At 48.6% G+C, this 17,619-nt stretch overlaps 1 protein-coding gene across 1 annotated transcript; it reads left to right on the forward strand.

Annotated features, from left to right (window-relative positions):
• Positions 1 to 11,264: 11,264 nt before the first annotated feature.
• On the forward strand, positions 11,265 to 14,244 carry LOC136540387 (heat shock 70 kDa protein 8). The gene is given in 4 exon segments (XM_066532389.1): positions 11,265 to 11,288; positions 11,290 to 11,334; positions 11,336 to 11,436; positions 12,360 to 14,244. Coding segments are annotated over 4 exon segments (1,908 nt in total). The 3' UTR covers positions 14,098 to 14,244.
• The last annotated feature ends 3,375 nt before the right edge of the window (positions 14,245 to 17,619 follow it).

The raw sequence follows: 17,619 nt of genomic DNA on the forward strand, positions 1-17,619 counted from the left end.
TACTGCCATAATTTCGATAACTATTCTGAAAGCCTATAAATGAGGAGACACTTATAACTTACTTCATTCACATGATTGTGTCATGTAAATAAAGTTATTTCTTGATCTATTTAGGAGTACACTTTCCTTAATTTACTTTAAGAACTCAACAATGTCTTTTATTAGCAGTACTTTTGCAAGTCATGCTTGCATCTTTTTCTTATCCTTTGGTTAGTATCGACCATGACGATGCATTTCTATTATGCCATGGTCAATACTAGGATAGCCTAAGAGTACCTAAACTTCTTCCGCTATGCGGGATACAAAATATGTGAATCATCACAAAACTTGTCCCGATATGTAGGATTGACTAGCATAAGTACTATGCCAAAACTTCTCCTCATACGGGATGCATCTATACGAAAACTTAGTCATAACGACTAAAACATTCACTTATGCTTCATTTTCCAATTAAATCTTTCCGTTGGTTCCAATTTAATCAGAAAATTAATAAACTAACAAAAAACTATCCTGAACTGGCTTGCCTCAAGCCTTTTTATTCACATACCCCAGCATTGCAGCCCGTTGGTATGCAGCCGAGTGATCTCGTCTGTTAAAAATAAAACATACAATATGCTTCTACATCAATTCTACATCACCGTTGTGCAAAAAATAGAATTAATGCATAAAACTCAGAAATTAACTTGAAATCCATATAACTACTCTTCAAAATTAAATTCTCCCATTGGTTCGAATTTAATTGGAAGATGATCAACTTCATTGTAGCGGAAACATTTTAATAAAATACATTCTATTAGTTCAGGAGCATTTCTTGCTCCTTATCTACTCTCAAAAAAATTGACCATGTTGGTGTGAAATCTATCAAAGATTTAAACCTCAAACTTAAATTCATTATAATATTGCCATCATCAACTTTGATCAGAAAATGATAATACCATAATCTTACATAAACAAAAATGGACTACTCCTCTAATTAAATTTTTCTGTTGGTTCTAATTTAATTAGAGGATCAACATAATCATAATTTTCTAAATACAACTACTCTTCAAATTAAATTCTCCTGTTGGTTCAAATTTAATTGGAAGATAATAAACATTAAACTTTGTAGTGGAAACATAAGAAATTCTTTATCTACTTTTCAGAAGCATTTTACTTTACTCATCTACTCTCTAAAAAATTATCCCGTTGGTTCAAATTTTGGCAGAGATTTAAAACTTGACAAAAGTCATCGAAATTTGCTTCTGATAATTATCAAAACTGCTTCTGAAAAAAAAAACTTAAAACATTAGCAACTGTTCATTTGGCCTGGCCTATGGAAAAACAACACGTGGTCCAGCTTCATAGCGTAGTAGCGCGTGGCCCAGTCCAACGAAATCGGCCCACGCCGAACGTGTGTGCTGCCCTCCCCCGCGCCCAGACCACAACCTAGGCTTGGGTCGGGAATTTGGCCCACAGCGCGTGCCCCGCACCGCTCTGCCTGGGCCAGCTACCGGTCCAGCGAGCGTCGACCATTGATCTCAAATCCGACGGTAGGGCGTTGATCATGGCGGAACAAAACCCCATGGCACCGGCCTCTCCCAAAACTCTAATCGCATTTCTTCCACTCCCTTCTTTCTCGCACTGGTGTTAGCAGCGGCGGCCATGGTGGCCGTCGCGTGTCAGTGAGGAAGGCAGCCACCGAAGCAAGTTCGGCTCCCCTTCCTCCTCTTCCTTTCTCTTCCCTTTCCCCTTCTCTTCCTCAGCACCGCAGTAAAAAAATGACCACGATGCGACGACAACCCGTAGCGGCCAGAGAAAAGGAAAGTGGCGGCACCGCTACGGGGCCCCTCACCGGCGTGTGTGCTCGCCCAAGGCTGAGCGCGTCGCCATCGAGCGGCCTTGTGGCTGTGCCCTAGATTCTAAGCCCACATGTTGGCATCTTGGTGGCGAGCGGTGACTTGGCTATCCATGCGGTGTCGGGTTTTCTTCCCGCGCAACAGCGGTGCGACGGTTGTGGAGAAGCCATGGTTGGTCCTCCCCTTTCCGTCCTTGGTTTTCTAGGGTTAGGGTTTCATATTTGGGGATTCCTAGGGTTCATCCGAATCACCTCCTTCTAAATGCTTCTTGTTTTCTACCCTAAAGACTAGATCTATACTTAAACCTTTCTATGGTACCATTGTTAGATTTATTGGATCACTAAGAGCATAGATCTAGCCAGCAAAATGGTTCTATTCGGGATAAAAGATGTAGTGCATCTTAGTACATATAGAACAATAGAGAGACAAAGAGGGAAGGGTGAAAGGTGAGACGTCAACAGGCATTGGATGGTTTGGCGATGGAGCTGGAGCTATCCATGGCGATGTCAATGATGTTGTGAGGGCGGTGAAGTCTGTCACAGCGATGGCCCCCACCTCCCTTTTATCGTGCTGTGCGACAGAGGCCCACCAACCATGGAGCGGTTGGGTGCCCCCGATCAGGGTGCGGATCAAAGGCCGAATTGACCGTTGGGCCAATTGGTGGAGATCAAACTAAGAGCACGTTGTGGTAGAACTGCCTAATCTAATGCCTCTCGGGAGTGCTCGTCTTCCATTTGACACTAAGCACTCAAGGGAGAACACCAAATTACTCGGTTCTGTCGGGCACACACCAGGGGAGAACCCGAAAATCCACATTTTTCCACCAGGATCACAAATGAGAGAATAAAGCTTACATCATTCTTAATCATTTCTTACATCACTTTTAATACAACGTCAGGGTATAATATTTATTATTATAACATCAGAATATAATCATATTATCAGAGTTATAAACAGTTTAATTGAACAGCAGAATATAAACATGTGATCAGAATTACAACGGAAATAAATATCTAATCATGACATGATGAAGTATTGATATATAAACTACGATAATAGATTATGAAACTTTCATTTATAAAAATATTTGGTGAGAGTTATAAATAACAACTATGATCGCAGCGTAAATGAATCCTCGCTGAGCCCACCAGGAGGTATCCACACACAAGGGTCAGCTCTAGCATCCACCTGTCACCTGCAACAGGGGGAATAAAACCCTGAGTACTTAATTGTACTCAGCAAGACTTACCCGACAGGAGGAAATAAAAGACTCCAAGGATATGCAAGGCTATCTGGCTTGTGGGTTTATTACATTTGCAGGAAGCATTTCTAAGCATGCGTCCTTATATTCAATTTTTATTAATAGCCGCATTGGTTCATTAACTAGCCATTCTATGTAAGCACCTGTGCTACTCTCAAGTAGGTGGTAAGCAATCAGATTTCTATTTTCCATCTTTCATCTTTTAGTTCTTACTACGGTGCTAGAGTTAAGACAAGTCGTACCGACTCGGCGGTGATTCACGAACCAATGTGCCTAGCTGGGAGCCCCGAAAACACACGCCCCGCTTGTACCTAAGGCACAAGCAGGACCAACCCATCACCATCTAGTCCTGGGGTCCTAGGTCCCTATCCAAATTGGGACTCCAAACCCCCGCCCCTGAGTCCCGGACTCAGTGCGGTGCAGGGACCTCCTCCACCAAAAAATAACCCTAGCAGTCGGTTCGAAAAGAGCCAGAACCCATGATAAAAGAGCAACAAGTCTTCCAAGCGCCCATACCCAAGTATGTGTTTGGGACAATAGATCTATGACTTACCTTGATGGCTTATGCAATGACCGGTCCTTAACCGATACAGATAGGGAAAACAGTGTAACCAAGTCATGCCCCATGTCTACGGCGATACAACCTCTTACACCTACTAATATCCAAACCATATCTCTACCCGGTCACCATTTTTCCTTTCCACCATTTAAATTTTCCAAGTGATAATAATACAGTAATATATTTCCTATCTCTCACGAGTGATAGACAATCACCCGACTTCTACCGGAGTCCTGTAGCATAGCATTCTACATGATCCTGTAATACTAGTAAGACTCATAGGATAAAGATATATATGCAAGTGGGTTTCATTCAACTCCTTAAACTTAATGCACAAATATAATTTAAACTGCAAAACGTAGGGGTTATGCACTAGGGCATGAGTGGGTAAGATATATATTAAGATATATATTAAAAGTTAGTATCTGTATCTTCAGATCATCCACCATCAACTAGATAGAAAACCCATTGCATCATCTCCTAGAGAGAATACCATTACACCATTTTTAGATTCCCAATCATCCTTCACTTGATCCGTTAATCCATCATCGTACCTATATGATATGCATTGATGCAAATGCATAGATGTAAATAATCAACGACAGCCGAAATGCTTAGAAACCCGATCACGCCTCACAAGCTAACGCGATAGCTCTAACGCTGGTCTACGTATCCAAGTTGTCGAATAAGATGTTATTTTCCAACAATTGTTTTAGTTATATAAACCCAAGGTGTTTTCTTTATTTCATTCTATCGATTTAATCATTATTCAAATTAGAGCATCATTATCTATCTAGCAAACTAATTATTCTAGAGCTACAAAAATTACAGTGAGTACCTAATATTGTTAGAAGCCTACTATAGAAATTTTAGATCCAACACTATTACCAATTTATCATAATAATTCCTACAAGTTCATATTTTTACAATATTAAGTACCTTAAATTAATTATATAGCTTCCAAGAATATTATCAAACTATGTGAACAAAATATACTAACAGGCAGATCATGATTTTAGAAACTTAACAAAACCAGTTTGTCATTTTTATGATTTTCCTACATTTTATTATCAATTTCCAAGTATTCAGACGTTTGTTGAAATTAACAAAACACCGAAAAAGGAAACTAAAGCTCCTTGGGCCCGAAGCGGACCAACTCTGCCTGGTCCAGCGAGCAAGCAGCCTAGGTGGGGTGGGGCGCACAGCGCGAGCGGCCCAGCCATGGCGGCCACAGGCCAGCCCAAGCGCGGGAGCGGCACACGGCCCAACGGGGAGTCTGGCCCGCGAGAGTAGACCGGTCAGAGGCCCAGGCGGGGCGCGGCCAGCGACGACCGGCCGGCCCAACGCGCGGACGCAAGTAGCCCAGCAAGCTGGCCCACACGCGGTCTGCCCCAAACTAGCCTTGTGATTTATGCAATAAGGACCCTGCGTTTTCATGAATTTAATCGCGGTCCAGAGTCCTATTTAAATGAGTCACGTATTTCATAGTAAAGACCTTGTATAAAAATTCTGCTTGGATTTATAGCCTTCACTTCATCTTCTTTAGACAGTGGAGCAGAGGAGGTCCGGCCGACGGTGAACCCTAGCCGGGAAGGACACGGTGACGGCGGGAAGCCCGCCAGCGAGCGGCATGGGAGATCACGCGACCACGGGCAGGCTACGCCAAGACCAGAGCTAGCCCCCCGGCAGCCTGCCCACGCGAGCCGTGGCGGCGACAAGCTGGCAGTGGCGGTCCGGATGGACGAATGGAGGCAACGGTGCGACAGCGGTTGAGGGCAAAAGTGAGCATGGCTCAGGTAGGGGAAAGCGGTGGAGGCTCGGCAGAGCACCGCCAGTGATGGCCCAGCCACGCGCACGGCGACCGCGGCGGGCGGTAGCGCCCCGGCAGCTGGAGAAGGGGCACGCTAGCACGGGTGCTCTCACGAGTCCACAGGAAGCAATGACGTTGTTCTAGAAGCACGGCCAGGCACGGGTGCACACGGTGACCTGATGCGCTGTGGGGCGTAGCGGACGCGGCCACTGTGATGGTGCGGGCGGTTGCGGCGATGGGTGCATCACCGGCCACGAGCAACAGGTGAGCCATGCGGATGACGACGGGGTGACGATGGCGCTTGGGAGGATAGCTGCTGCGGTGCGGCGAGGAGGGGCGCAGCGCGGAGCAGACCGTGGGGCACGGTGCTCACTCACGAGGGAGGCAGGGTGAGGCGTCGTGGAGTAGCAGGGCAGCGCCGTGGGCACGAACGCACGGGAGGGCAGCGGTGTGGTGCTCGTGGAGTGCCGAGCAAGAGCAACAGTAAGGGCTCGGAGGTGACCCGACCTAACTTGCCTTGGCGCGACGACTGAACGACAGTGGCAAACGTACAGGCGCAGACACCTCAGTGGCACGGCTAAGCACAGAGGCATACAACGTTGCAGCGGTGTAGGACCACGACACGACATGAGCGAGTGAGCTGGACTAGCTGGGTGACGACATTTACACGTCTCGGCCATCATTGGTCGCGTATGCATTAAAGGCTTGTGGTGTTCGCGCTATATGGCTTAAGAAGACGTGCCGCGATGTACCGTGACAAGACGGATCGGCTTTGGCTACATGCGGACAGCGACAGCGGAACTACGGCCTTGTGCAGAGTCCGCCACGCAAAACCAACGTAGAAGGCAATGCGGGGAAAGCGGCGGCATCACGACAAGGCCATTAATTCGATGGGACAATGGAGGCAGTGGCTACAGCTTCGGCAAGGCCCATGCACGGCCCGACCGGCAGCCAGCAAGACCGGTCACAGGCGCGACCAAGGCCAGGACCGGCAGTAACGTGCACACACGGTAATTTTGGCTCAGGTCGACCAACAACGAACAATGACGAGCACTAAATCTAAAGCAACGCGAAAACTGCTAATGATCGTGATTGTGGCCCACTAATGTCGCGGCACTAAAGTTGTTCTCATCAGCTATCCTACGGAGCAATCCGCACAACAAACGGGCCACACGAGAAGAAGATACCAGCACACCAACCTGGGTTCGTCACTTGGGCACCAGTTCGCGAACTGAGTCCCGTAACGTGGGCTACAGCGCGTTTCGAAAGAACTTCGGGATATTTCTGGGTAACCCCGCAACGTCAAACCAACCTACGAACTACACCAAGCCAAGGTACTCACCGTGAACCATCAAGCTATACAAAAACATGGATAATTTGTTTTATCATTTTATGTGAGTTTTAAAAAAAACTTTAAAACATGAGAGCTTGGTTAATTAATTTCTTTTAGGCCTTGATCAAGGTGCTAAACAAGATCATAACACCAGGGGTGTTACACACGTACTCCTCCATTGCTTCCATCGGGCCGTGTCGTGGGACACCGGGGCGAGAGCTGATGACAGCAAGTAGTCAATCTAGCTCTGCCTCCTGCAATGCATGCACTAGAGCCAGACTACAGTATGCTAGGGGTCGGTGTGGACGAGGAAGGGGCGTCCGCGCCTGCGCTGGGGTGCGGGCACCGCGGAGGCCCGCTCGCGGCTGCGAACACCGCCGAGCCCTAGCCGCGGTGTGCCGGCGGGCGAGCACCGCGAGGGGCCGGTGGCTGCAGGACCACATCGAGAGGGAGGGAGGGATGAGAGAGAGAGAGAGAGAGGCGCGCACGGCCGAAGGAGGAGAGGGGCGAGGAGGGGGGCTATCCACCGCCGAGGCCCGCCGGGCGTGCCGCCACGCTGGAGGGCGGTCACCGCGCGAGGCCGGCTGGTGCGCTGCCACATCGGGAGAGGGAGAGGGAGAGAGAGTGCACGAGCATGCGCGGGTGCGTCGCCGCCGGTCATGGAGAGAGGGAGAGATTTCTAGAGAGTTGGAGAGAGAGAGAGAGAGAGGTAGAGGAAGGGGAGAGAGTTTTGGAGAGATGGAGAGAGGAGAGGAAAGGGGGAGTAGGCAGTAGATATTTTGTTCCTATGAGCTAGAGGGGAAGAATGGATACCGTAACTTTAGGATCCAACGATTAAAATCTTTTACAGTGACATGGCGTGGGTCTCCTAGCACGGTGAACCTTAGGATTGTAGGGGCTAATTACCACCATTATTTTCATCTCGGCCAGCCACCATGCATTTTGCGCGGTAGTACACAAAAATCTATACCCTGTTCACGTGAACTTATTCACAAATACTTTTCAGTTATAGAACAGTATTTTCTCTCATAATATTTTAGCATATGCATCACCATAAGTTAAATTTCAGCATCAGCGAAACAGGGTGGTGCACATGGGTGCCACAGGCTGCCAGCAAAGCCAAAACAGGCGGACACACATCCTCTGTTGACCGTAACGTTCCAGCTTACCGTATTTATCCCCCCGAGAAGCTCGATGCTGAACGAGGCGTCCTCAAAGTCCTTTGTCGGCAATAAGATGATGCAAGGATAAGCAGCAGTTTTCAGTCAGTCCAAATGGCACTCTGCGCGCTACTGGCTCCGATCCACCACTACTGGCTATGCTCCACGACTAGCTGGGAGATCATCAGCGAGAGCTTAGCTGCGTGCATGCATGCGGTGTCAGGTAAAGTTGCCCACAGCGTCAAAGTTGTCAAATAAACAATCACCATTATTCTCCGTCAAGTACCAGAGGTGGTCATTGACGTGTCTACAGGAGCCTCGTGTCGGGCTTAGACGGTCAGCTACAGTTGTTTAGCTGCGCTAGTGCGACGTACTGGTACGCGTGCCGCTGTTAGTACATTCTTACTGGCCTCTTGTTGACAAATTACTCCATGGTTTTCCCCCCATCGATTGTACTAATTCCGAGTGGGCGGCCGGCCTAATAAACGTAATTCATCTTGAGTCAAAAATAGAAAGCGAAAACCATCCAGATCAGCTTACGCAAAAACCGACGGGGTGGCTCATCACGCGCGCGCCCCAGACGCTGCCCATCCCGGCATCCCGCAGTCGTCGCGAGCTAGGAATGTTCCAACTCTGTGAGTAGGATTACTGTACAAGAACCCTGTTGCGAGGGTCGCACTCACATATACTCGGTCTGTTCGCTTAATCGTAAATAATCGTAAATTTTCAGCTAGAACAGTATTTTTCTCTCACGCCAGTTTCAACCCCAACCGAACAGGCTGGCTATAGGTTGAGTTGGTGCTAGTAGCGTAGCCTGCTACAGCCTAGAGCTGCAGTCTTACCAACCATGGTCCCTGGTCCATGGGGGCGATCAGATTCAGACCATGCAACCCCACGGGTCGCAATACCGCGTGCACCTTGCACTTGCATTGCAGCCAGCAGCAGCGAAACAAAAAAACATGAAACGGAAATTAGGTTCCTGCACTGCGGTGCATGTAGTCTGCAGTGCAGCGGCATCGCATCTTGCTCTTTTTTTTTCGGAGTCAGAGATACCACTGGGGCCGGGCACAGTTACGGGGCGGGCCACCGCGGATCACGCGGAATGTCGGGCCTGGGGCCCAGGTGTCTGCACCCCCCTACCTCACCTAAGCTATCTGGCTAGTGGCTGCTACAAGCGTGTAGCCAAGTTCTCGACTTCTCATCATGCAAAGCTAGCTAGCTAGCCTGCCTGCTGCGTAATGTAGCCATACAGTAGCTGCTTAACCACTGTCCTCCAGCTCAAAGACGACGTGCACTGTACACACTAGACAAGACCAAAAGTGCGAATATTATATAGCTGTGGATCCTGCCGGGGTCAATCGCTGCGTGGACGTGCTCCAACATGCCGTGCAAGGATTCGGGCATCATTGACAATTATGCCTTGCTCTGCCCAGTACCGCAGTGCCCATATCATCTTCCTCCCCGGCCCGTTTTTTCAACTGCCAAAATCGTCGGCCTCGGCCCCATATGCGCGTGGGCTTGGGAACCTGCAGTGCAGGTCCCAAGTCATGACACGCCCAGCGGCCAGCGCATGGAACCCCTGGGCCCTTTGTCTTGTTCGTTGTTCCTTCTCCCCCTGCATGCAGGTGCCGTCCATTGGTTCTCTCACCCGCCGGCCGGCAGCGACTTGCTATGACGATCGAGAGCCAACGCGGCCAAGCTCACCATCATATGCCGGATCTGGGACTGGGAGTAGGTCAGGTTCAAATTTTGAAACAAAAACTGCAGGTGCTGTCTGCTACCTACAAGTCCTCGTACGTGAAAGTCCACGGTGCAAGCGATGAGTGACGACGACCGGCACCAAAACTGGTCGCCCTATTCCACACACCTGTTTATTTGCACTTTTCAATGCAAGGATTTGGTCTCCGAATTCAAACTTAATCCAGTGACGCACAGAACGGGAACTGTACAGAAGAGAGTAGTACGTGTTAATCCTCTCCTGCATTGCATGTGTTCTTTTTCTTGGGTTCTCACTCCTCATCTAGACACGAGGATCTCTCACTAGCCCAACAGCATGATTACGGCTACTGCGTGGACGGGTGCAACGAACCCAATCATGCCACTAATCTTACTACCACTTGCCCGCGCCTGTTGTCCGTCCAGCGTCCACGTCCCTCTCTCCCTCAGTGGCCTCAGCTGGGCTGTAGACACGGCCCCCGGTGTGCGGCCGTGCGGGTTTTCAGCGCACACGGGGGTACGTAGGAGTAGCTTTGTTGGGTGGACTGACTCGACGGACGTGCTGTCCGCTCGGGGCGAGCAGCGACTGCCTGTGCCTGCTAGCTCCCCGTGTCCGCTGGGCCACCGGCTGCTCGCCGGCGCATCGCACCCGAGACGACGGCGGCGCTCGGCACCCGCGCGGAAAATGGGTCTCGTGTTCGTTTCTTCGTTCATGCGCGCCGCTGCGGTGCGAGCCTGTGACTGCGTGGAGTTGGTGCAATCTGCAATGACGCGGCCTGTCTGTACCGACCAGAGGATGTTGTAATAATTATTGGCGCGGGCTGGCGTTGAACGTAGGAGGCGCTGGGAGGGGGTCCCGATTTGGTATCTGATGTGGGGGGTCGCTTTATTTGTAATCCGGGGTTTGAACTTCTCTACTTTGGGAGTGATACGTACAGTACTAACATGGCGCAGTTGTCAAAAGAGGGAAGACATGCTGGTGTTGTGTTGTAGTACTCCGTACTACTGTCTACTGTGGTGATGCTGAAAGTATCCACACGCTGCACTCAGACCTCAGACGAGGGAAGAGAGGTGAGGGCGAGCAATCATTTGCTCTGATTTTGTCCTCAGTAGCAACAGCAACTTGTCGGGTCTTTTAGATGTTTATTAAACTGCACAGTGAGCCTTTGCTGCATGTGTTCTGAAAAAGAAAACAGTACTCGATGGATCACAGGCGGCTGCTTATTAGCCACGTCTGATTTCTCTGAACGGTCCCGTTGGCCCACGCCACCGAGAACGGACCGAGCGAAAGTCAATGGAAGGCGCAAATCCGCATTTCATCCCCTTAGTCCTTGACCATCTCCAACGGTAGAGAGCCCATGTACGTACCAGGCCACCACCAGTAGTATAGCAGACCGATCTGCGACTGCACAGCCCAGACGCAACAAGGGCCTAGGCCGCGCGGCTACGCGGAGACCAGGCCAGGTGCCCCAGGCCCAGCGGCGGTCCCCCGGCTTCAGGACTCTTCCAGCGACCTCGGATTCAGGCGGCGACGCCTGTCGGCGAGCGCGCGCCGCGTGCCTGCCCGCGGTCTCTCGTCGTCTCCAGAAGATGCGCCCCGGATACTCGCCTTTCCCCGCTTCTTCTGCCTCCTTCCACCTCCTTCTCCCCACTCCGTGCCCCCTCGGATCGCGCGCGCACTGCAACTGTTGTTCTCCTCTCTGAAGAAGCGTCACATAGCACCGCCCGGAGATTCCCCGTCCCGTCGCCGTCGCCTGACCAAGTAAGTAATGAGTAATCCCCTGAGTCTCCTACACATCTTTACTTCGAACTGCCATTACGTTAGTTGGAGCAATGCTTTGTACCTTGCCATTCCATGTTAACTGCGCGCCCACATTCGGGGCCGCAAGATTTCGTGCTAGGCCACCATTGCGCGTTTGTGTTACATTTCCACTCGGAGCACACCGCGGTTAAATTGTGCGATCCTTTGGTGTGGATGCTGGCTTTCTGGTGTTAGCGGATCACCTTGCACTGAACATGGAACGGGGAAGGGGGAACTGAACGAGGCACGCAGTTTCAGAGACTTATGTGTATTCCAGTGACTGTGCGAATGGTCGAGGGAATTGATCGCCTTGGCTTCCTAATCGTCGCTTCCTTTTTGTTGCGAATTCACATCTGTGATTTATTCGGCACATTTACGGTCGTGTAGGAATTTAGTCGGGGAATGTGGTGCAATATGTCAGGATTGGTCCAAGATCACTATCTGAATATATATGTAGGTCGAATAACGTGACTGAGCTTGTATGGTGTACGATGGAAGCTTTGTGCCTTGCATCAGTTGTAGCCGGGCAGTACAAAGCTAAACCTGAAGTTCGGTGGCTTTCTTCGTATTAGCCATGTCTCCAAATGTCTTCATGCTGTAGCACTCAGCTATAAATGCCAAGATGTTACTTATACTTTCTGTCATGTCTCATTTCTGTTAACCTCGGTGTGCCACATAGCCGCATAGGGCTTCGTTCCATGCTGTTTGTTAACCTATTCACTTCTTTCACGTTGGTTTCTGTACATTTGCTGCCGTAGCTTTTGTGTTTTGCCGCTTGTTTCATATTCATAATAACTCAAGCTACGATTTTCCAGTCTCAAGCTTCTTTGTTCCAAAAAAAGAATTGTAGCAGCAATGTATATCTGATGCAATATTGTTTGTAGGATGGCTGAACAATTCTATACTGTGGCATCGGATAGTGAAACCACTGGGGAAGACAAATCACAGCCTTCATTACCTGATGTTGCTATTGGCATTGACATTGGGACTTCCAAATGCAGTGTTGCTGTTTGGAATGGCCACCAAGTTGAGCTCTTAAAGAATACCCGTAATCAGAAAGGGATGAGGTCATATGTCATGTTCAAAGATGATACTCTTTCAGCAGGAGTTACTGGAGGGGCAGCCAAGGAAAATGCACATGAGGAAAGAGACATCTTATCAGGAAGTGCCATATTCAACATGAAACGCCTGATAGGAAGAATGGACACTGATGAAGTGGTTCAAGCTAACAAGACCCTCCCATTTCTTGTGCAGACATTGGGTATCGGTGTGAGACCGTTTATCGCGGCACTCGTGAACAACATGTGGCGATCTACAACCCCGGAAGAGGTCCTTGCCATCTTTCTACTTGAATTGAAGGCCTTGGTGGAGATGCATCTTAAACATCCTGTGAGGAATGCTGTGCTTACCATACCAGTTGCATTCAGTCGATTTCAACAGACCAGGATTGAGAGAGCCTGTGCAATGGCTGGGCTGCATGTGTTGCGGTTGATGCCGGAACCAACTGCTGTGGCGCTTCTGTACGCTCAGCAGCAGCAGCAGCTTATGCATGACAATATGGGAAGCGGCATTGAGAAAATTGCTCTGATATTTAACATGGGTGCTGGGTACTGTGATGCAGCCGTGGCTGCCACAGCTGGAGGTGTTTCTCAGATAAGAGCATTATCAGGATGCACAACTGGTGGGGAGGATATACTTCAGAACATAATGCGCCATGTTCTTCCCAATTTTGACAGTTTGTATGCTGGCCAGACAGTGGATAGAATCCACTCGATGAGTTTACTGCGAATTGCAACTCAGGATGCAATTCACAAACTGGTTAACCAGGAAACTGTGGAGATCAATATAGATTTGGGGAATGGCCACAAAGTGTCCAAAGTCCTAGACCATTCAGAGTTTGAACAAGTCAACTGGGCAATTTTTGATAAGTGCGAAAAGATCATCAACCAGTGCTTGGTTGATGCCAAGTTAGTACCAGAGGACATCAATGATGTCGTATTGGTTGGAGGCTGTTCGAAGATCCCCAGAATCAGAAGCCTTGTCCTGGGTTTATGCAAGAAGGAGATCTCTTACAAGAATATAGATGCTCTAGAAGCTGCTGTTTCAGGTGCTGCACTGGAAGGAGCCATCGCTTCAGGAGTGAATGATTCTTCAGGGAGCTTGGATCTTCTCACAATCCAGGCAACTCCTATGAACCTGGGAATCCGTGCCTATGGTGATAGCTTCGCTGCAATCATTCCCAGGAACACGACAGTTCCAGCAAGAAGGGACATGCTGTTTACAACGACACACGACAACCAGACTGAAGCCCTAATTGCTGTGTATGAAGGAGAAGGGGAACGTGCTGAAGATAACCATCTGTTAGGATACTTCAAGATCACTGGAATACCAGCAGCCCCTAAGGGAACAGTTGAGATCAGTGTATGCATGGACATCGATGCTGCCAATGTCCTCAGGGTGTTTGCAGGGGTCGTCAAGCCTCAAGGCCCAGCCATTCCGCCCTTCATCGAGGTGAGGATGCCAACGCTAGACGATGGCCATGGCTGGTGTGGGCAAGCTCTGGCAAACATGTATGGGAAGACTCTCGACCTTGCTGTTCTTCCAAAGAAGCTGCAGCCATGATATGTGCCTTCCGTGGCCCGGTAAGTAGCTGGTGTGCGTTGTGCGTACGCGGTGGCTACTCACTGTTCGGTATTCACTGTGTTTATGGTCCCCTGTCCTTGTGTGGCCACTGTTTATATGCTGTTGGGCAGTCTACAGAACTGAACTACCAGTTTCATCCTTGTACAATAACGTGTCTCTCGTACATGTGAAATGAATGTTGCGCATGTTTGGACTTCATAGTTTGCTGCATTTGTTGAGTGCTGGTGTACAGAACGAAACTTTCAGTTTCATCCTTTGTTTTGTTAGTGCTGTATAAACTCGGGAGTGCGTGAGGATGGCTTGGGACAAGATATGTGTTGGAGATAGAGTAGCATGGAGAAGGGGAAAGAGGAGGTAGCCGGAGACAGAGCAGAGGATTGGGTTCGAATTATAGTTCATTCTCTTCATAGTTGAATTCAATACAGGGGCACGTACAACGGGTCTCTTCACCCCGTCTCTACGATGCCAGTTGAGTCTCCGTCGTCTCGTGAGGCGACGGGTCGAGCTCGTCGCCTAGGCCGAATCGTCAGCTCGAGTACGCTCGCTGTCGCCGACTTGAGGGCACGCGGATCCCGTGCACGCACGCGCGGGAACCTCGCCTTCGCCTTCGCCTTTGGTCGCGCCGGTGTCCGCTCGCCCCGTTGTTCACTGTCTGGACGCAGCGGCAGCATCCATCACCACCACTGACGGGGCAAGCACTCGGCGACGGCGACCTCCTGCATGGACGGATCTGGAGGATGTGGTGTTCCTGGCATCGGTCGCTCCTACTGAGTGACTTTTTGGGTCTGCTTCTGAATATTTGCTTTTTACCTAGGTACCTATTCACAACAGACCTGTGAACAGATCTGTTAAATTTCTCTGTTAAGCTTGCTGCTCTGTTAAGCTTTGGTGCCTATTAAATTTCTCTGATAAGCTTGCTGTCCTGTTAAGCTTTCCACCTGATTACTGAAACTATGTAAACAGGTATGTTGAATCTTGCTGTCATCTTTCCATATGCTGTTATCTGAAGGTTGCTGCACTCCCATGCGTAACTGCAGCACTAGAAAGTGTGAACCGCAGCACTAGCTAGTGTGAATATGTTTTCAGTGAATCTCTCCCCTTCCTGTGTAGCATCTGTTATCCTATCTGTTTGTTGCATAAATTTCAGTTAAGTTGCTGCCATGAATGTTTCTAAATTTTCAGTTAAGTTGACGCCATGAATATTTCTGTATTTTCAGTTAAGTTGATGCCATGAATGTTTCTGAATTTTCAATTCTGCAGGTACTGTGAACTTGATCCTATCTTCAGGTAGAGTAAGTGCCTGTGAGCACTGTGATGTTATTTGCTGCCATTTCTGAATCTTCAGTTAAGCTTACTGGTGTCTGTTAAGCCACTGGTTTCTGGATGTGCTGCCATTTTTCTAAAAACAGAGAGACTGAGGTCACTGGTATATAGCATCTGTTATCTGATTATTTCTAAAACTAACTCTTAGTGTGAATCGAGTATGTCTACCCTGTATGATCGTGTGGAGGTTAGCATGTGAGCTTTTAGTGTGAATCGAGCATGTCTACCCTGTATGGTCGTGTGCTAGTTACAGACTGCTCCCCTCCCTTCCACTTAGACAAAAAAATGTTACACTTATAAACTATATTGATGTTTTTTTTAAACATTGTGATCATGTGTGTTTTATCCGTTTTCTATCAACTAGCAACATGATGATATACAAAACAGTGTTTATGATTGATCTTAGCTACCTGCAAAGCATTAAAGAACGTGTAGACAGTGAAACACTGTCCATTGTACGAACTGTCTTTATAGCTACATGAATGCTATATTCGAGGCTGCTGTAGACCAGACCACCCCTGTCCTCGGGTTGTACATTGGCCTCGTTCGCTAGTCTAAAACTTGACTGAAACTGGCTGAAAAATACTGTTCCGATTAAATTGTTGTTCCAGTTAAAAAAAATCAAACATGCCGCGCGTGGGCGGTGCCAAGGCGTACTCGATCTCGCTTGGCTCACGCACTCAAAGTATTGACTCAATCAGGCCCGTAGACCTTGACGTACGACACTCACTGGCCTTGACGCTACGAGGCGTGGACCTGGGCCGCCTGGCAGATTCGGGCCCAACCACTCACTCCTTCAGCTAGCAGGTACCGTAGTGCTTGTTGAATATATTATGGGCTTGGCCCGTATAATATTTAATAAATCAAATAAAACTCTATGGTACGTAACATTAAACGTTGTATGGTTTAATACCATATAGTATTTTGACTGAACGTTGACTCAGCTTATATGGTTGGAAATTATTCATCTTAATTGAGAAGCTGAGAAAATGACAAAGGGATGCCCCGCGCGCGCGCCGCCAGCCGGGCCGTGGCCGTGGCAGGAGCGGGGGAGTGGGCATTTGGACTGACAGAGGACTTCGTATATATGGCTGCGACGGAAAAGGAAGAAAGACAGCGGAGAATCCCAGGAGACGAAAAGCGAAAGGGACTGCCGCAATCAGTTCGCCTCCACCATCACCACATCTCAGCAGCCCCATGGCTTTCCCGTCCCGTACCTCTGCGCGCACAGAGTAGCGGGAGAGTAGGTGCCTCCGGAACCCTCGTCCGCCTGAGAACCTTGCACAGGGTAAGCGACGATTAGGTTTTTGGGGAGCGATCCGTGACTGCTCGTCCACGTACATCTTCTTCCTAGAAGTGATCGCCCTCGAAACTCGTCTTCTTCCTGGTGATCGCTTGCGGAACACGTCTTCTTCCTGGTGATCCGTTCATAGGACTGCACTGTGAACACTGTCCTGCATCGACTGTGGTCCACAACTTCAAGCAACGCACTATATCGACTAGTGCGAATGGAGCCTCCGATGCCCTCGGCATGGGACCCTTCGCTGGGTACACTCTAATCTCTATGATTACCGTATTTTGTGTTCTTACTATATCCATCTGTATGTCATGTTTACATGATGTATCGTTCATTAGAGATATGCACATGCATATATATGTCGTCACGAACCTGCTGATGCTATATTTCTAGATTAAATTAACCATGAAAATGCCTAAATCTCTAACAATCCAAAAACCTAATCTTAGACAATTTTCTGTCAGTGGTTTTGTTGCTGCTTTGAAGCCAAATAATTTTAATGGCAAGAATTTTATGATATGGCGTGCCAAGATGGTATTGTGGTTGACTACAACGAACTGTTATCACACCACACAGGGAAAGCCTGAACAGTTTACTTCTGAGAAGGAACAAAAGTTTTTGGCTGCCGATAACCTGTTTTGAGGCGTCGTAATTAGTGCATTTCATCCTAAGTATGAGAAAAACTACATATCTTGCACATCAGACAAAGAGTTATGGGATGCTCTTGAGGCAAAGTTTGGAGTTTCTAATACTGGTAGTGAGTTGTACCTTATGGAGCAGCTGTATGACTATAAAATAGTTGAAAATCGTTTTATAGTCGAACATGCTCATGAGATATAGGCGCTAGCAAAGGAACTAGAACATTTCCCATGTTTGTTGCC

The sequence above is a fragment of the Miscanthus floridulus genome, chromosome 2 (assembly GCF_019320115.1).
Source record: "Miscanthus floridulus cultivar M001 chromosome 2, ASM1932011v1, whole genome shotgun sequence".
NCBI classification, from domain to species: domain Eukaryota; kingdom Viridiplantae; phylum Streptophyta; class Magnoliopsida; order Poales; family Poaceae; genus Miscanthus; species Miscanthus floridulus.